Here is a 21,623-nt window from a genome sequence, read left to right as displayed (position 1 = left end):
TTGATGCAGAGAAGCACTCAGTCATGTCATCAGTTGGTTTAAATCGTGAGCTTCTAAGTGTTTCGTGCCTTTAATTTTGTGAAAACATGCCTCCCAAGAAACAGGTGCCCAAAAAGCAAGGTAATGTGCTATTTATGAGAGAAAATGAAAATTTTAGTTGGTTGGAAGGTGGCAAGTCTTTAGTGGAAGTTGGGTAGGGTACACCACCAAACTCTGCATTCTGAACATTTTTGATTTTTTTTCAATGGCCATGTCCTATGGATAACCAAGGATCTTCTGTAAAAGTAAACGTTATTTCTAGCACATTTTTAGAGAAAAGTAGAAAGCCTATTTTTCTCCATGACACAGGCCTAAAGAATGGCTAATAACCAACCTGTTCACCTCCCAGCAGTAAGATTTCCAGTTACCTCTTTCAGTATTCATCACCACCTTCTGACCCCAAACAGGTTAAATCTGAGATATGTACTATAATAAAAAGAATACTGTAAATATAAAATTTCTTCCCTCAAGTCAGCACTTGATGGTGTTCTAAGATATCTTAGAGAAGAAATACATTTTTTTTCACTGGAAACATTCCTAAACATTTTAAAGATCTGAATTTAAATGTCAACCAACAAGAAGTTTGGCAAATTAAAACAGCACAAAATAACTGCATTCAAACTGAAAACTAAAATTATCAAGTGCTATTCCGTAAGCTTTTTTCTAGAACACAGGGAAAGATCTAGTAATAAAAACAATGCAGTAAAATAATCTGAAAGCAGTTTTCATAAACTGCTTTAGGTATGTGTACCTCCAAGTACTCCATCAACAAACATCATCTAGTTATCTACCAAAGGAAGATTCAAGTACAAACAAATGGTTATGTGTGTTTATTTTCAACTTTAAAAAAAGGTATGTAAATCTATGTGCAAATTAGCCAAGATTCCTAGCACCAGAGTCAAGAAGCAGGGTAACTTCTAATTGTGGCAAATTCAGATACTTTCCCCCTGCTCTTTGTAGTCATCTGAATTACTTCAATGTACTCTTTGGGATTTCTAATTGATTATTTAAAGTCCCCTCCCATTAATACTGTGTACCTACATTATGAGTTAAAACTAGCAAAAAGTGCTTCATAAATTTTTATTGATGGCATTTATCCCATGGTTTTAACATGTTAATTATACTGTAATAAACATGGCTTTAATATTAAACTTCTCCTTATTATCCAAAGTCACCACAGTCCATTTTAGTAAATATAAAAATATATGCTTAATACTTTGTACAATACTGGTTTTTGGTCCAAACAAAACTGGATCAGAAAAGCCAATAAATTCAACTTTAAGAATCCCCAATTTTTTTTAAAGATTTCCAAATGGATTTAGGCAACTTTGAATAATGGGATTTACATAATAAAATCTGAGACAAGACTAAACAAAAAAATGTCTAACACAAAATTAAAATTTCAAGTTCACAGATTTATGTTATGCCAAAAAAGTACAGAAAACAAAATTGTATTTACAGATGTTTCATAATAAAATAATGAAAAAGGCAAGACAGGTGATAGAAGAATGAAAATATAGAAATAGCATATAATTATTAAATGGAGAATGAACTAGATCTAACAGGTCCTTAGTATGGACCACTCTTTAATCAGGCTTTCTCTATCAGAAAAACTTGTGCACAATACACCCAACTCACTCACTTCACACATACACCAGCACAAACAACTCGGCATAGAAATCATTCATTTCAATGTCCTCTAATCTATACAGAATTCTAATCTATACAGAATTCCTCAGATATAATTACAATTTCAACGCGTTCCATAAACGCTTATTAACGCACATAGTGGTGCAGACAAAGAAGTTCTATACAAAGCCATTCACCGTGCAGGCTCTATTCCTGGTTACAGCCAGACTATGCCAAATCAGTGAATAATGTGCTGGATCATAAAATATTTTTGCTGAAGAATCAGTCACCAGTCTAGCTATTATTTTCAAAAAAGGGAATGGGACAGATGGGAAAGGGACTTCCATAAGGAGAGGAGGACCATTCCAAAATTAAAGAAATCCTTAGGCAGATCTGACTTCAGATAAGCCCAGTATGTAGCACAATCCAGTATCTGAAAGCAGGGCACCAGCTGTTGTTATGACTGTTGGGTATAACACCTTTGTGACTTTTATTTCCTGCGTCTAACAGCAGTCTTTATCTTGCGACCAGAAAGTGAAGTTCCAGAAGAGGAGAACATATTTTTCCCATTTGACCTGTGAAAAACAAAAACTTCAGAACATGAGGATGCTCAGAGCAAAATTTCACAATCTTAACATTTCACATGACCAGCAATAAGGAGAAAGATAGAAAAATACTGTTAAAGCAAATATATTTTCTGCTATCACACACACACACACATTTCCTCAGCTGATAATATAATCCTCCAAAATTACAACATAAATTGTTGACAGAGAATGTATTTAACTCCACCCAAATTATACTGCACCTTGATGGCTTTTAGAAACAAAACACATACATGCACATACCCTTACCAATGTAAATTCTCCATTTCAACAAAAAACTTCTCTTACCCCACTGTAAATGCTGCTGAAGACTGGTTAAATGGAAAGCCCCCTGGGCCTGAAGGCTGGGCTGAGGCTCCAGGGGTGCCAGAATTTGCACCAAATGTGAATACTCCTGAAGGATTATTATTTGTGAAGTTGAAATTTGTAGAGCTGCTGCCAAATTGGAAAACTGAACCTATGAGAGTTAAAGCAGAAATACTTCATTAATGAAAAAAATGATCATTTTTATTAACTCTGACCTCTCTATATAAAAACATGTAGAGTTAAGGTCTCTTATGCTTACTTAATCTAAAGAAAACTCTATATTTTCTCCACTGACACAAAGTATATACTTGACACCTCCAACAAATGACAAAACTTACCCACTACCAGGGAAAAGGGGCAGAGTGGACATCTGGTTAAAGACAGTAGAATCAACAAACGTTTAGCACTATCTTCTTTGAAAAATGCATTAAAATATCAGTGAAGGGAATTTTATGAAGATGGGGGAAGGAGACAACAGCAACAAAAGTTTAGAAGCTGAAAGGCTGGCTGGAGCTGAATTGTAAGCTAGTGGCAGGGAAAGTACAAAAGCAATTCCATTTACACTAAACATACCCAACAAAGTTTAGGTTCCAGGTACCTCTGGAAGTGAGAATGAAGGTGGGACTAAAAAAAAAAGAAGGAAGGATGGTAGAATATATCTTTTTTAGAAGGAGATACCCAGCTCAATCCCTCCCCAACACCACACAAGACAGTAATTCTCCCCTTTCACCTCAGCAGCAGTTTAGTCTTAGGAGAGGTCTCTGGACTGGGTTACACCAAGCACAGCAGAACATCACATTGAAAATGAGGAGATTAAGAGCAAGATAATAATATAATGCACACTGAGAACTCCAGCCATCCTCCCTGACTCAGCTCCGAGAACACTGGGCAGAGTTCCTTGATGACCTATAAGCAGGAGATTAGAAGCATCACCTCTGGGGAATTGAACAGACTGAGAGGAAAGACCTAAAGATACTAACATTTAGGTTTACCCAAATAAAGCTAAATAAACCAGATAAACCCAGAGTGAAGATTCACAGCCTTATCATTGTACAAAGTTATTTAGGTGTCCTCAACTCGCACTCATAAAACTAATGAGAGCCAAATTTGAGAATCTTATACAATATTGACAAAACAATTTGAGGGCAAGGAAGAAAACCAATTCATCATGAGCACCTCAAGAGACCAACAGACAAACATTAAAACAAAACCAAAGAAACATTAAAAAAAAAAAATCTAACAAAAAGAGAAAGGTTGGGAGAAAAGGATAAAACAAAACTTGAAAGAAAGAAAAAAAAAATTGGGGAGGGGGGGGGAAGAGGGGGAAGCTATTCTTCCAAGGATGAATCAGGAAAATACCCTGAAACTGGAATTCACAATAAAGGAATTTTGGATAGATGGATATGAAGTCTTAAAATCGTAATTTATGAATGTATGAAGTTTTAATGTCAAAACACTGGAGGAAAACAAAAGATTCTAATTAGAATCCCAGAAAGAAAAAATATTTTTAAAAAGCAAACACTTTAAGAAAGACTTCAAAACAACTCTAGAAGTCAGAAGCCAGAAAGTCCACAATGTAGAAATGCCTTCAAAATCTGATTTCTAATCTAAAACTACATTCGATTAAAACCTTACCAAACATCAAGATAGAATAAAGATCCTTCCAGGAATAAAGGGCCTCAAATTTTTATTTCATGTACCTTTAAGAAACCACTGGAACAGTGGCTCAGTGGTAGAGCACATGGCTGGCACGTGCAAGACCTGGGGCCTGGTTATCATCTCCACCAAAAAAAAAAAAAAAAAAAAATCACTGGAAGATGTACTCTATCAACAATAAGGAATTAAGAAGGAAGACTTGCTATCCAGGAAAAAGATGTTTCTTTAGGAAGGAAGGTAAATGTAATCTCTAAAGTGATAGTTAAAGATTAAGAAAGTTTTGTCAGTTGCTAAAAAACAACCAATGTGTTTAAAAATACTGAGGAGAGATTTACACAAATGAAAGTAGTGTTAATGTATGAAGAAAACATTAACAAAGATGTAAATGCTGGTGTCATGAGAAAATAAAATTCTACATAGGAAAGAAAATCTTATCATGCCACACAGCTCAGCAAGTAACAATATTTGCAGCTAATGAAAATACTAACCTAACCACATGGTATCTCTACAGTAGGACACAGGAAAAGTTAACCTTTATAAAAGAAACCTATACTTTTCAATTCCATATTGGAAAATAATCCCAACTTAAATGGTTAATGTGTCACAAGAGAAATTTTGCTACACATATGAACTGACGAAAGTCCAATACCACACTACATAAAGAACTCACAAACCTAAGCAAAAGGCGAACAACTGAACAGAAAAATGGCCAAAAAAATTTTAAAAAGAATTCACAAAAGAATGAAGTCAAGTAGAATCCAAATATGAGAACGCTCATAAAATGGTTACAGGATGTGAATTGGTGCAATCTATCAGGAAAAGTCTGTATCATCTTCTAAAGTATAAGGTGTATACTTCAGAGAAGCATGCATATTTATCCCAAGGATCGTACACAGAAACACGCAGGACAGTATTTCTTAATAGCTAAAAATACCTCAAACATCCATCAACAGTTAAATGGATAAACTGGTAGACTTGTAGAATTATTTACTCTACAGCAACAAAATAGACTATATGTAATAACATGGATGAACCTTATAAAGCTCAGGTAGAGTGAAAGAATCAAAAGATCATATAGGGTAGGACTTTATATAGATAAAAAGAAGGTAAGACTATATTCTTCTATAGATGACTATCAGCAAACCTTAAATAAAATCCAAGAATGGTTTCAACATAAAAGATTAGATTAATCACCTTTAGAGTGAAGACAGAAGAGAGGAATGCAATCACAATGGGACCTGGATCAATTAAGGGGCATCCAGGTAGTAACCACCACAAGTATTTGCTTCAACATTGCATGGTTCATTTATGTTTTATGCTCTTTTCTATATGAGGTTATATTCCACAATTAGAACACCAAACAGCACAATTTTAAGAAAATAATTATTAAAATACAGTGATTAATCATATTTAAAAAGTTATGACAATTTTCAATTAAATATGCAAGTCAAATGGAAAGGCTAGTATTACTATCAAAGTATCATGAGACAATTCAGTGGTCCTGTCCTAGGAACAAATACTGAAACTGGGAGGAGAGAGGGGGTCGCCGTCTAACTTCCTCAAGTAAATCTAATCATAAAAATGATTAGAAGCTAGGCATGATCGTGCACATCTATAATCCCAGCACATAAGGAGGTAGAGGCAAGAAGATCCTAAGTGAGGCCAGCCTAGGCTACATAGCTACATAGCAAGACCCTGTCTCAAAAGCAAACATACAAAAAAAAAAAAAAAAATCATAAAAAGCACAATTCAAATCTGACTAGAGAGGAGAAATTATAATGAATGAATTTCATACCTAAGTGAAAAAGTTAAGAAATACTTAAAACTTCTTTAGTACCTTAAAAATGCTGTAATTATGTGAAAATTGGGAATGCTGTTCACAGATAAATCTCAACATATACTTCTCTATTCTGTCAACTACAAGAGACATGAAAAAAATGGCATGTGTGGCATCAATGTTCAAAGATGCTAAGTACAGATGGAAACTATATCACAGTATAAACTTACCAGAATTAGGAGCCGTTCCAGAGCCAAATGCAGACTGACTGGGCTGTTGTCCAAACACAGGAGGTTGGCTACTGCTTGACACTGTTCCAAAAGTAGGTGGTGCAGGCTGAGAACCAGCAGAAAATAATGCTGTTGAAGATGATATAGATCCAAAGCTTGGAGGATTAGGCTGGCTGGTATCCTGACTTTGTCCAAACGTTGGGGTCTGGTTAGCACCAAATGCTGGACTGGCAGATGGTGCTGAAGGTCCAGTGCCAAATACAAAGGAGGATCCTGGAGCACCAAGGAAATAACTTATATCAGCATGATGTTTACAGTGAGATAATCCTCAAGAAATTCCTGTAAATCCATATGCAAATTTCAAGCTTTTTTTTTTTATAGACTCTTGCCTCAAACAAGTTTGGAACAATGATTAGAATATAATTCTCTCTACCACTATTTAGTAAAACACAGAATTCATACAAACAAAAACTTCCATCAACACAACTGTCCATGTCTGCAGCCAACAATGTATCTCAAAAGATGACTACCTACCAGAAATGTTTACAGAACTGATTAACTAATGAGAACTGGGACTAATAAAACTAATCACCAGCAGTAGTTGACAAGTTGACATTTAAGAAGAAACTTGGAAAAATTACCATCTTACCAAGATTATAAAAATTGTTCCTAAAGAGTTAAATGTATCCAATCTCAACACAAATTGTACATTATTCTACCCAATGAATAATCACATCCCAGGGATAGATGGCACTAAAGGCATTTGGCAAGGTGATAACCTGCTGCATTGTGTGCAGAGAACCAACACGTATTAAAACCAATTCAACTACATGATCCTTTCTGTTGTAAAAGTACCTGTAGAGCTAGATGTGGTTGTAACTCCAAAGCTGAAACCAGAGGTTGCAGTACTATTACTGCTGGCTCCTGGTCCAAAGACAAACGGGGTGACAGCTGAACCTGTGCCGGTTGTGGTTGCTGGTTTGCTATCCTGAGAAAATAGCAAAGACTGAGATGTACTGGATTCAGCAGAGTTACCAAAGGCAGAGCTGCTCACAGGATTGCTGGCCTGTCCAAACACAAAGGCAGCCACAGGTGGGTTGGAGGAAGAGGTGGAACTACCAAATATGCCACCACCAGCCGAAGTGGCTGGTGTACTTGAACTAGAGGAACTGTTGTTCAAGAAACTAAAAACTGGTTTTGTTGTGCCTTGATCTGTAAGACAGAAATTAAGAAACAAACATAAATCCTTAAGAACAAATCACCCAGAAAACTTTTCCCTATGCTAAAATCTGAAGATTTTTATATAGAACTACTTATTAAATAAACATCTATTTTGACATAGGCAAAATTTTCTGTCTTTTCCTGGAAGGCCTTCCACATTCAGATTAAAAAGTATTATGCCTCAATTCCAAATCTAACTTGATACTGTGTTTAAATAGCAGATTCAGACAGTGCAAGACAATTGTTAATGCTAGGATTTTACAATTTATGTTGCAGTATATGGCAGGTTCCTAATTTCAATTTATCCATGTGGATAACCAGTTTCCTCCCCGCACTTATAATGCATCCTTTGCTAACTTACAATGCCACCTTTATGACATACTGAACTTCCTAATACACATATCTGTTCCCTCTGCTGTTATTATTATGATGGTTTTTAATTATTAACTATAATGATTTAAGATTAGTAGGACAAACCTTCCTGTGTGTCTGTCCTTCTCCCCAATCTTTTTGTGTATTTTCCTTTTCGTGTAAATTTTATAACCAGCTTAGCCTGTCAAGCTCCACAAAAATCCCTCTGAGAACAAAACTTAAAGGGGTGGGAGAAATAATACTCACTCTGGAACAATGACTCTTTTATGCTCTTAACATTCTATTGCTATCATAAAATATAAATTAGAACTGCTGGGAAATACATACTAAATTATATTGTCTTACTTACTGGTGATTTGGAGGAAAGTTTCTACTTTGTCTAAAGTGATTCTGAACGTACCCATCTTACCAAGACTTTTTCTTTTTACTGTTCCAGTATCCAATATTGCATACTAGATAGGGAAGGTCACAGTAAGCTGTAGTTATCAGTATGATTTATAGAAACTGGAGCCTATTGATTCAGTTTTAAGTTTGTTAATGGTAGGTTAGTTAGGAGGATCTACCATAGTCTGCCCAGTGATTTCATGATCAAATATAAGACTTTATCTCATTTTTGTTTTCTTTCCTGATGGTATTTTAATTTTTATTTGCTTTGTACGTTGTTTTCAACGTAGGAAGAAATGCTCCATTATTTATTGAATTTCACTTTTAGGTTCAGAGTGTTTCCAAGTTATTACTCAAAAGTGTATTCTATTCATGTCTGAAAACATCTGTATTTTGCTTTTATGCCTGAACAAATGTGGTTAGTTACAGAATTCTAGGTTCAAGACCAATTTTACTTTGAAGGCACTGTTTTTAGCATTTAATGTTGGCAAATTAGAAGTCTGACACTAATCTGATACCTATTTGTGGCAAACAGCTTTTTCTGTCTCTGCAAGAACTGTTTCAACTTCAGTGTCCTGAAATTTTACTGACTTTTGTCGATATATGGGTCTGTGTTCTCTCTCTCTCTTGTACTAGGGATCAACCTCAGGATCTTGCACATTATACAAGCACTCTATTACTGTGCTGCATCCTCAGCAGAGTCATTTCCATTTTTAAGACCAGTGTCTTTATATAAATAAATTTTTTTGTCACTTTTTTGATACTTCTCCCATACTGTTCTCGCCTTTTAAGAACTACTTCAATAGAACTAGTATGTATCAGTATCTTTTTATTTTTGTACTATGAGAAATTCCATTTCACTAATATGATTATCAACTAGCTACTCAGTCCACAGAATGGACAGGTGTGCACTGGTCATTATCTCTGTCCTTGTTTCTGGGAGAGGTTCCAGTTCCTGAGTTGTTACTTGAATATACTGTCAACTGACAGGTGGTCCACAGGATTTTAGTTTTCAAAATCACCTGTTTTCTAGGGGTTTAATTAATCTTAGCTGTCTATGTTCCTTAAATGTTTGAGGCTACCTGGTTATCTGTAATTACTTACAAAATGAAAGCCTTTACATAAACACTACACAATACTTTCTGAGCTTAAGAATGAGTCCTTATTTCCCTAAATAGTATAAACCAATCAATTATTAAAAACCCAAACAAAAGGCCCAAATAGAAGGGACAAAGACATATATAAGTGTGCACTATTGAGAGCTTTCTATTAAGAGCTGTAGTTCTCAAAATTAGATCTGTAGATAATCTCATCAGAATCACAAGGATTTGGAACAGTTATAACCTGAAAATCCTTGGATCCTTACTCCAGAGTTCTGTAGTTCATACTTTTTCAACTATGCTCTGCATAAACCATTCCTTCATTTGCTGCATTTATTAAGGTATCAAAGACACCTTGTAAAAGAAGAAAAAAATAAAACTTAGTATTTACCAGCTGTAGTACTAGTTTGAGCTCCAAAAGCAAAATTGGCCTTTGCTGGCTGTTCAGATTCCTTCTCAGATGGTTTTGTCATACTGAAACTAAATGTTGACTTTGAAAAACTCTCATCTTTGGTTTGCTCTGAATTCCCAAAGGAAAACACTGGTTGACACTTTGGCTCCCCGTTGTCGGCTTTCTTCCCAAATACTAGAGAAGTAGAAGTGACAGGTTCTTGCTGCTTCTCTTCTGTCCTTCCCAAAACAAACAGTGAAGCAGATTCCATACTGCCAAAAGTGAACCCTCCCTTGGTGGCAGGCGTTTCACCCTTTTTTGTTTCTGTTGTTTTACATGTGAAAGGAGTCACTGAGACACTCTTAGTTTCTATGGTTCCAAAGGTGAAGCTGCTCTTGTTCTCAGAGGTCGCTGTGGTGCCAGTGGCTGCAGGGGTAGGGTTACTAACACCTGTACCAAAGGTAAAGCCTGCAGGTGAAGATTTAGGTAGTTCCTCTTTCTTTTCTTGCTGCCCAAGATTAGATACCCCAAACTGAAATGGAGCTAAAGAACCTGGGTTGCTTATGCCAGAAGAAAGTCCAAATTTAAAATTATCATTGTTACTGTCTTTTTTAATTGCTTCAGATTTGAAATCAGATGAAATTCCAAATTTAAAATCTCCAGTTGGTTTAGAAAGTTTAAAGCTTTCACTCATGGAGTTTATAGAGCCAGAGTCCGATGAAACACCTATTTTGAATCCTCCCTGATCTCCAAATTTAAAATTTCCAGTGCTTGTTAAGGTCTGAGAAAGTCCAGAAGAGGATGAAGGAATACCAAATTTGAAGGATGAGGCTGCTGGGTTTGAAGATGGAGAAGATGTGCCAAAGCCTTCAAAAATATAAAAGATATCACAAAGACACCAAATATATATGTTTATCCTCTCAAACAAATATAAACCTTGAAAGCCAGAGTAACATAGGAAAACTTGAAAAGGCCTTCTTTGAGGAGTATTACCAATGGCAATAAACGCGAACCAGTATGACCAATATTCAGTATGACATTTACATCTTAATCCTCACAACTGTGACATGCCTTTTATCAGCCTAGTAGAGATCAAAATAGTTTGATAAAATTTTTTCTAATAAGATTGGGAATAACAGTCATTTTCATATATCATAGATGGAAGTACAAATTTACACAAAACTTGTGTGGGACAATTTGTTAGTATGTACCAAAAATTATAATCACATATGCTGTTTGGCCGAGCAATTTGATAGCTGGGGCTTTAATGATAAACTCATATACTGCAAATGCCGTGAGATCCAAGCAGCTGTAAATGAAAAATGAAAAACAAATACATATCCGAATAGCCAATGACAGAAATCACGGTCGGGAGGGCCAGAAAGTGAGTATAACATACAACCTTTTCTAACAAGGTACAATCTTTCCCTAAAAGAAAATCAGTTCAGCCAGGCACCAGTGGCCCATGCCTGCAATCCTAGCTACTCAGGAGGCTCAGAGTTCAAAGCCAACCCCTTGCAAATAGTTCCTAAGACCCTAACACGACAAAACCTATCATAACAAAGGGCTGTTGGAGTGGCTCAAGGTGTAGGCCCCGAGTTCAAACCCCTGTTCCAAAAACAAAGAGAGAAAAAAATGAGTTGAAAGACTACAGTAGAATCTCAGGGCCACGTGGCTATTCACATGTTCTCTAAGGTATTATGATACTAGACAGCAACTTAAAAACACCAAAGAGAAGAGCTAACTAGTTTTCAAATCTGCCTTAGGGGTCTGCAGACAGGGATCTAAAATATGGTGGTCACCTTACCATAGGGAGAGAATAAGGGAAAATGATTATAAAGCTACAACTGCAGATTGAGCTCATATGGACTGGAAAGCACAGTGGTATTCCATAACACCCAGATGCAGTGGTTTTCAAAGTGCCCACTGTATCCTGTTAGCCACCCAATTAATTTAGTGAGCTGTAATCAGCATTTTTCTTTCAAAATGAAACAGAAAACACAAAGTACTTCATACACACCAGAAGTTTAAGTACTAGTTTTTGGATCACACAAATATAATGTGGGTATGATGGGTTACAAAGACTAAAATCTTACAACTAAAATCTCTCCCTACTGGTCCTACAGATCTAAAATCTCTTCTCTTTCATCAAAATTTTAACTGAAATGTGTATCTGATTAAAAATTCTTAAGAGTACATGAATACTTAAAAAATTCAGACTTCAGATAGTTTAGCATAAATTGCCATGAGAGGTTCTTCCTTTCTATTTATATTAAATTAAATAAATTTAATTAAAATAAAGTATTAAGAGAATTCTTTTACTGGGACATTCTCTGGGAAACAAAACTCAAGGTGAGATGCCTTATAATAAGGCTCTAGTGGTATGAGTCAAGAAATTCATCTAGGGGTGTTATTAAAAACAAACAACACCAACAAAAAACCCAAATTCTATGAGACTTAGTAACATAAGACCTTACCCAGATGCAGAAAAGGTACCTCAGTACTAACATGAAAGTAATTTAACTTTATAGTAATTCAGAGACAGATGTGAAGTGAAACACCTAAGGACAGTTTCTCATTTTACAGAGTTTCCAATAGAAAATGAATTTAACTTAAAAAATAAAGCTGTTTCAGGGCTGAAGTGCACTTCAAGTGGTGAGCACCTGCCTGGCAAGTGCAAGGCCCGGAGTACAAATCCCAGAACTGCAAAAATAAAGCAAAGCAAAGCAAAACAAAACAAAAAACCCCACACAACACTGTTTGCAATATTTCACCCAAAATGACATTACAAAAAGGCATGTTGACCATCATCTTACCTTTCAACTCAGATTTTGCACCTGGCTTTGCACTTTCACATGCTACACATTTGGTAGAGTCTGCTTTATTCTGCACTAGACACACTTCACAGTCCCAGCTTCCCTCAGGTTTCTTGAACTTCTCCAATCCTAGACAGACTCCAGAAGACAGAGAGGCAGGCACAGTGCTGCTACTTAAAGCAGGAACGGAACTTCCTAAAAAAAATGGTGGGGAACTAATGAATATCTTAATTTATATTATGTCACCATCTTAATGATACCATAGTAAGTATAAATGTTCATTTTTAAAATCTTTTTCTTTTTTTTTCTTTTTTGGTGGCACAGGGGTTTGAACTCAGGGAAGGCTTCGCACTCACAAATCAGGTGCTCCACCACCTGAGTCACATTTCCAGCCCCCCTTTTTAAAGTGGTTCTTTTGGAGCTGGTGTCTCTTAAACTATTTGTCTGGGCTAGCCTCCACTGTGACCCTCCTGATCTCAGACTCAAGTAGCTAGGATTACAGGCATGAGCCACCAGTGCTGGGTTATCCTTTCCTATTAAGAAAAAGAAATTTCCAAATAGGTGAACCTTACAGTTAAAAATAGGTCTGACTTTTCACCTTACAAAAGAAAAGCTTGCTCTGCCCTTGCTCAGTAGTGAGCTTCCTCTTCTTATACTTAATTTTGAACTACTCCAGTTAAAAAAAATAATTATGTCCACAATCTAGGGGCTACAAGACCAATTGTCCTTAGGAATGTCTATCAAATTTCTTCAAATAGCACACCATTCTAAGATATAAGATGTAAATCACAGGGCTGGAGGCCTGGCTCAAGTGTTGTAGAGAGCCTGTCTAGCAAGTTTGAAGCCCTAAGTTCAAATCTTAGTACTTTCCCCCCAAAAAAGATGTGAAATATAGGCAATATTATATCACATAAAATACCACATACCATATTAATTTCAAGATTTTGAAACATAGGTCTCTGCCTTTGAAAGAACTGTTTTTGCATAAAAGTATTCCATCATCCACTTTCTAATTTAACCCTATCTCTACGATGTTTGACATTCCTGTTATATAGTATTTAGCGGACATTTATTGAACACCATAATGTAACTAGGATCTGGGAACAAAGAAGAAAAAAATGATGCTTAATTCCTAAGGTACTACTGGTTTCAAAGAAAGAAAGAAAAACGAATGCACGGTATACCATCACCATGTGATAAATGATCTAAAACCCGTAAATTTGTAAAGAAGAAATGACTACAAGGCATGAAAAGGATTCACAGATCTGATAAATCTTTAAGCAGACCAGCACAGAAGATGACTCAGCAAGAAACAATGTCTGTTGAGTGTAGAATCATTCACTCTAGTATCCCCACTTCTCCAAACAGTCTCTACTTGTGCTCAATTCTCCAATAGTTAACCTAAGCAATTTTGTAGGAATTTCCCATCTGGCTTACAAAATTGCTCCTTGGGGGTCTCATCTTTGGCCCACTGCCTGTCCATACTGATGGTTTTTAAACTTTAACATAAGTTTCCCAATCTGTACCTGCAACCTACACCTTTATGAGCTTGTCTTAGTTGGTGGTCCCACTGCCTATTTGCTTAGCGTAGCTAGATGGCCTCTCCTCCCTTAAATATTTCTCAAATTTATTTCAATCTTTTTTTGATCCTTCTATTACTCTTGCTCAAGACCCCCTTATCTCTACCTTGAATAGTAGCCTTCTTATTGAAACCTCTGCTCTTAAGTCCTTTGAAACACATCCTCCTCAGAAGCTATTAATGCCACACACTTTCGCTTTTTTCCTCTCAGATTACTCCTTTACTCATATTAAAAACTGTTCTGAAGTTTTATTCCTGTCACTTCCTTAAGTTAGTAGAATCCAGTTTTGGACCCTCTTCTCTACTCAATTCACTTCTACTCCCGTGGCTTTAAATACTCCATTACTATGGGTCTGTGGCCCATGTCAGTGTATCCAAAGGCCTCACATATATCTGAATGCCAATTTCAGTGGCTTGGAAAAACACTTCTTCAACTGCATCTCATTGTGTATCTTTCCTCCCTTGTTTGATTCCATTAGTACACATAACCATTGTCTACTGTCTATACTACTCATACAACTTCCTAAGCTGTCCTTCAAATTGTTGCCTTCACTTCAAAAAGCCAGCTTGACTTATCACAATTAAAAGTCTGACCAAATCATTCCTTGCTGAAAATGATGATTCAACATTTACAAGTCCAAGTTCTTTTAAAACCTTTATGAGCCTCTTTTTGTTCCTGTGTAATAGTTTACTTTCTGGTCCAAAGTTCTATTACTCTTCTGTCAAGTCAGAATTTTGGTTTTCTGCAGGTATCAAGGGCTTTATTTATTGAAGTGAGGAAAGAAATGGTGCCAGATGGGAAGAGAAAGATAGTTGGAATGAAGATTCTGAAATCTTATTCTTGTGGAATAGAAATCTTATTCCAGCAAGAATTAGAAAAATGGCTCAAGTGTTCAGGCAAAAGGGTCTGACTGGCAACTTAAAAGCTTCACATTAAGACATGAAGCTACACATATTTAATGTAATAGAAATAAGTGTAACTCCCAGGACATTCATGTTTTATTTGGTCTCCATATTAACATATATATGTACTTATATAATAGTATTACAAAACCAGTAGTCAAAGTTCCTTATGAATTAAAAACTGATGTGAATCTTTAATAATTCTTTCACCTTTGAACAGAGAATCAAGAAAATCTCATGCCTACTTCCATTCTTCTAGCTAAGTTAGAGTTTCTTCATGAACAATTCAGTGACTTACTATCATTGAAAACCTCTGGCATGCAGCCAAGTGGCTATGGGCTTCCTCATTAATATTCAGATATATCCTTTTTCACAAAGCACTACTGCTCACATCTTAAACATTTCCTATAAATTACCACTATCCTCATTTCTATATACAGAAAGAGACAAAAATAACAATTCATTCTGTATAAATTTGAGAAAGACTGCCCCATTCTGAGAGCTTTCAGGATCTGCATGAATTCACCTTAAAATTTACCATGAATAGCAAGAAGACTCTAACAAAACCACATAGAAAAAAGTTACGTTCTGTAACAGACTAGTAGTTAACATACATCTTGCCTAAGGTCTATCTCCAAGTCATTTTAACCTCAAGATGGTTTTTAAAAATTAACATGAACAAAGAAATGATCATCCTGAACCATTTAAAATATTGGAAAAGGTTCTTAGCTGATTCACAAAATTAAAATGCCCTTCTAGAATAATGAGCAAAATTATTCCAGAGTCATAAACATACCTGGTTTCTCAGACATACAGGACACACATTTGTTGGCTTCTGTATTATTAGAAACACAGCATACTGGACACTCCCAAGATCCCACAGGCCTTTTGAATTTATCTCCAAATCCTAAGGTACCAGTGGTCACAGTGCAGCTAGAAGATGAAGCAGTCATAGTCACAGGACTTTCTGAAACCGCTGCCAATGTAAGGGCTCGCTTCACACCTGTTCCAGGTTTTGGTGTTTCACAGGCTACACATTTTATCGCTTCAGGTTTATTTTGCACTAAACAGGTATCACAATCCCAAGTTCCTACTGCTGGTTTAAATTTGTCTCCAAAGCCTGTCCCTGACGCAGAAGGAGTTGCTTTGCCACTTTTGCTTGGTGTCCCAACTCCAATCTCTTTTTCAGTTTCTCTTGGTGGCAATTTTGCTGCTTGACAGGCTATACACTTGTTGTCTGTAAGTTTGTTCTGGAGCAGACATGTGTCACATTGCCAAGATGATCCAGCTTTTAAACTTTCCCCAAACCCGATTCCACTAGAAGAAAAGGTACTTATTGCTGGTCTTGTATAAGCTACTGGGCTTGTAGAAGTAGGCTGAGTAGCAAAAGAATCTACCTTTGGTGGTAAGAAATCTACAATGAAGGAAAAAGATAGCATTAAAAACAAAATTAGAGAGATGCTATCTAAGCAAAGCATAATTACCATATTACAGGTTTACTACAACTCAAGGTATTTATGAAAAGTATAATTAGTAAGTAACACTTATTCCTAGTTAAAACCCTAGAACAGAGGTTTTCTTTGCAGTACATCATCTCCCTCTAGGAATTTCTAGTTCAGTACTTTTGTCTGAATTAATTTACTGATGAGTACTACTGTTCCAAGTTTTGTTGTATTCTGTCTATATTCTCGCAGTATACATCACAATAGAGAATATGAATACTCTCTTTGACTTCAAATTGAAAATTTATTCCTATTTGAACAATTCTATTCACCCCTTTCATATTATTACCTATGTTATCCTGATTTAAATCACTGAACATTTGTATTCATGTATCAAATTATAATGCTATGCCTTGTAAGTACAAATACTGTGTCAATTAAAAAATAAAATACTTTCTTATATCAAGTACTACTTTTTAAATCTTATTTTAAGTGAATACTGCTCTCTCCCTCTCTTCATATATGTATGTATGTTAAAATTCAGGCAACTTGGCCTTCTCTCATATATACTAAACTAGGGAATACAAAGACTTGACTAGTTATAGCATCAGGCTTATTGATTTACTCTTATTCACCACTGACCTATGTTCTATTAACAAGCAATTTAATTTCTTCTTTTACACATATCTCTTAAAGAGATTTCACTATTAGTTCAGAGTCCTTGAATTCCAAAGAAATAAGTAAATGTTTCTAAGATATTTCCCAGAAAAAAATTATATTTGACTACATCTGCACTCAAAAGTCAACTTCCTATTAACTAGTCTTCTACTTTTTAGAGCTTAATTTTAACACAAATAACATAAAAATAACACCATGAGTTTCTAATTAAAAATTCTGACTATCTCAAGGGTAGCCATTATCTTACCAGGGTTTTTCAGAATATCTAGAACACTTCCTTCTTTCTGGATTTTTGCAGATCTGAAAGGGCTCTCATATGCTTCTTCTCGCTTCTTACAGCTTGTCCTGTTCACTGCAGTGTTATCTTGAGCTGTAATTTTTTTAATTATAAAAATATTATGCCAAGAGGGGGGAGAACAATGGAATGAAGTTAAATGTACCTTTAAAAATAAGGTATTAATATTAGGGCTTTCAAGGGCTCAATGGCAGAGCACCTGCTTAACAAACTGGAGGACTTGACTTCAAACCCCAGTACTGGGGGGTGGGGCGGGGGTGGGAAATACTGAACAAGATGACTAAAAGTACAGGGCTCATTTGCCATTACAAGGAGTTAAAAAGTACTATTTTCTAAACTATTCATTTCCTCATCACACTGCATGCCACAAAAAATGCAAGAAGGATTACTGTAACTATCAGTCAATGAGTTCAGTGAAAGAACACCAAACTGAAAATCTAGAAGGATATGGCAACTGGGGAAAGCTCTTCCACTGCTTGAAAAATGTTATTTGATTACACAGCAATTTAAAATACCAAAAAAAAAAAAAAAACCCAACAAAAAAAAAAAAACAAACCCTAAAAGTAACTTTCAACTGAGCCAGTTATTTCAGAAAAAATACCCCACATTATAATATTGAAAGCCTGTGACACAATACTCAATAATGAGGGGTCTGGTTACAGAACAGTGACTGATGGAATTGTTGTTATGCAGCCACAAAAAGCTTCTTAAAAGCAGTTGGGTAAAAGTTGGTAAGAAAGTCTACAGGATTTAGAATGATTGTATCTAGAGATTAATAGCTGCTGCTAGTAGTGGATGAGTGACTTTTATTCATTGATTTTACTTTATTCACAAAACTTTTAGGATTTCCTGAAATGTCCTCAGACACAGAAAAAAAGATACTGGAAAAATGAGCTACTGTCACAGACTTCCACATTTTCAATCATCTTGTGGTAAGAAGCATAAGAGTTAAAGTGAGAACACACAACTTCATAGATGCCACTCACAATCAACTTCTACAAAATCCGGGTAATTTCTTAAGATGTAATGAAGTACAAAGTTGCTTACCTATCTCACTCTCATATAAAAATCAATGTCTTCCCTACTACATTCAGAATAGCATGACACTCAAGAGTTTTTAGGATTTAAAACTACTTCTCTAACCTCATGACAAACTATCTGCGAATGGAAAAGTAGGCGATGCTTTTTCCCTTGTTCCTATGACCTTGCATGTGATCTTCACTTCTTCAGTAATATGCTCTTGCTCAAAGTTCTTGACCTAAGTCCAGACGTTTTTGCATTTCCCACACTGAAATCCACCACTACCACAACAAATTCCTGTTTTAATTATCCGAGTAGTCATTTCAATCAAGTTTTCTTCAGTTCAGAAATTATATATCACTATCTGCACAGGCAAGTATAACACAAAGTAAAACGTAAAGTTTAGTTTCACCACAATTATAACAAACAACACTTAAATTTATATGAGATTTCAATTACAGTGAATATGTCGCCTTTTAACTAAATGCAGTGATAAATTTGCTACTGTGACTAGCCCACTGAAAATCAAACTCTAATACCTATTATCCCTGAATGTAATTAATGAGAAGCATTGTAGGAAGGATAATAGTTTCTGCTTGCTTTTTAGAGACAATTTCATTGAAGTCAAGGCATTCAGAATTACCAAAGGAGAAAGAATCTGATATACTCTGCTAACATATCCAATTGGTTTTTTTTTGTTGTTGTTGTTTTTAAAAATCTGTGAGAACTTTTTACTTACCTGAATTACTTATAATTGGTTCTGAAGTTGTCCTAGAACCAGAAAGTTCTGTTTTTGCAACAGGCACACTAAATGTAAATCCAATCTATAAAGAGAAAAGGTATCTTTTAACTGTATATTATTTTTAAACAAAGAGAACTTAGCTCTATTACAAGTCAACATACTAAATTTCACCTATTCTAATTAAGGTAAGGTTTTTAAAATGTCTAAACATGGGAGTTCACCATAAACATTCATGGGAATGTTGGTGCACCTATAGACCCAGTACTTGGGAGGCTACGGCATGATAATCACTTGAACCCAGGAATTTTGAGTACAGCCTGGACAACACAACAAGACCCTGGATGAGTGAATGAATGATATGGAAAGGCATGTCATAGTTTGATAGCATTTTTAATTTCTTAGGCATTTTTTTCTTTCAAAACAACACATAAAATAATAAAATAATGGTGTGCTCCTAATGCTTAGTTTTAAGTTTCTGAGTGCTATTTTTTAACATAAAGCATGAAATTTTTGAGGTTAACAAATGGATTTCAGGCACGCAGCAAAAAAATTGTAGTTCACCTGCAACACCTAGTTGTGACAGTAAATAAAAACAAAGTCAAAAATGGGAGGTAACATGTTAAAATGATGTAAATGCCAAATCTGGAAGACTTGAACATTAAATTTGTGTATTATTCTTAGCAAAAAAAATTTCCTAGCCATGAATAAATAAATACATAGTGTGAGAAAAACAGTCCGGTGTTAACTAAATACAGTATGATACAGTTGATTAGATTCTTGTCTTTAATTGGATCTAGGAAGAACAGAAATAAAACAATAAAAGGACAGTCTGGGAAGGACAGGGAAATCCAAATATGAACTATTTTATTATAATGTATTAAATTTCTTAGGTATGTTAACTATTGAATGAATGAAAAGGAATGTTGTTTTACTTAGAGCATCCATGGAGAAGTATTAAGGGACTCAAAATATCTGCCTCTTCTACTTAAAAATCTAAACATTGATCTACCATATGATCCAGCAATACCACTCTTGGGGATATACCCAAAAGACTGTGACACAGGTTACTCCAGAGGCACCTGCACACCCATGTTTATTACAGCACTATTCACAATAGCCAAGTTATGGAAACAGCCAAGATGCCCCACCACTGATGAATGGATTAAGAAAATGTGGTATTTATACACAATGGAATTTTATGCAGCCATGAAGAAGAACGAAATGTTATCATTCGCTGGTAAATGGATGGAATTGGAGAACATCATTCACAGTGAGGTTAGCCTGGCCCAAAAGACCAAAAATCTATGTTCTCCCTCATATGCGGACATTAAATCAAGGGCAAACACAACAAGGGGACTGGACTTTGAGCACATGATAAAGCAAGAGCATACAAGGGAGGTATGAGGATAGGTAAGACACCTAAAAAACTAGCTAGCATTTGTTGCCCTCAACGCAGAGAAACTAAAGCAGATACTTTAAAGCAACTGAGGCCAATAGGAGAAGGGGACCAGGAACTAGAGAAAAGGTTAGTTCAAGAAGAATTAACTTAGAAGGTAACACACACGCACAGGAAATCAATGCGAGTCAACTCCCTGTATAGCTATCCTTATCTCAACTAGTTAAAAACCCTTGTTCCTTCCTATTATTGCTTATACTCTCTCTACAACAAAATTAGAGATAAGGGCAAAATAGTTTCTGCCGGGTAGGGAGGGGTAAGAGGGGAGGAGGGAGGGGGCGGGAGAACGGGGGAGAAATGACCCAAACATTGTATGCACATATGAATAAAATAAAAATTAAAAAAAAAAATCTGCCTCCTAATTATCAAATGACATAGGAAAATGAAAGCATGTGTGTTTATGTATAGTGAAGAATATATAATTGTTCATTTAAATTTTCTGTACACTGAATTTTGTTTGTTTAGTGGAAGAAAAATAAGCATTTTTACTACCCATTGGCATCTTAAGATTTTGATATAAATATAGCATGGCTTTGAAATCAATACGGATGAAATGTTCCATGCTTGCTACTTACAGATGATGGAGGTAGTATATCCGCCTCAGTAGACTTTACAATCGGAGATGAAAATCTAAACATAGGACTGCCAGTGCTGCTTGGAGAACTCATTTGTACCTGGTTTTCCAAATTATTAAAAAATGAGTAAGGAAATATGAAAGGGTGAATTTCAGGTACACTGTACGAGTCTATGAAATTTATCACAATGAAACCCTCTTGTACTGTATCACTGTATGCTAATAAATATAAGCTAAAGTTTTTAAAAGTAACGTAAGAACAACAATTTAAAATTGACAATAGACATTAAGAAAACTAGTTCAAAGAAACTAAAATCTGACTTCCTCATGGAAGAGAAATATATATAAAATCTTAAAAGTGGGTATTTGTCCAAAGGAGAAAATAATAGCTTTACAAATATGTTCAGA

General features: G+C 35.6%; 1 protein-coding gene across 1 annotated transcript in view; it reads right to left on the bottom strand.

Moving 5' to 3' along the window:
- Window positions 1-1,105: 1,105 nt before the first annotated feature.
- Window positions 1,106-21,623, bottom strand: part of Nup153 (nucleoporin 153) — a 56,786-nt gene continuing 36,268 nt past the window's right edge. The window contains exons 13-22 of the mRNA XM_074082838.1: window positions 21,217-21,315; window positions 19,183-19,267; window positions 17,376-17,498; window positions 15,805-16,422; window positions 12,527-12,721; window positions 9,711-10,577; window positions 7,098-7,454; window positions 6,243-6,515; window positions 2,562-2,730; window positions 1,106-2,243 (exon numbers count right to left, since the gene is read on the bottom strand). Coding sequence (XP_073938939.1) covers window positions 2,159-2,243; window positions 2,562-2,730; window positions 6,243-6,515; window positions 7,098-7,454; window positions 9,711-10,577; window positions 12,527-12,721; window positions 15,805-16,422; window positions 17,376-17,498; window positions 19,183-19,267; window positions 21,217-21,315 — 2,871 coding nt within the window. The 3' untranslated portion in view covers window positions 1,106-2,158. The remainder of the gene's footprint in view (window positions 2,244-2,561; window positions 2,731-6,242; window positions 6,516-7,097; window positions 7,455-9,710; window positions 10,578-12,526; window positions 12,722-15,804; window positions 16,423-17,375; window positions 17,499-19,182; window positions 19,268-21,216; window positions 21,316-21,623) is intronic.

This window comes from Castor canadensis, chromosome 8 (assembly GCF_047511655.1).
Source record: "Castor canadensis chromosome 8, mCasCan1.hap1v2, whole genome shotgun sequence".
Taxonomy (NCBI): domain Eukaryota; kingdom Metazoa; phylum Chordata; class Mammalia; order Rodentia; family Castoridae; genus Castor; species Castor canadensis.
Note: the sequence above shows the minus strand (reverse complement) of the source record. Positions and strands in the feature narration are given on the sequence as shown.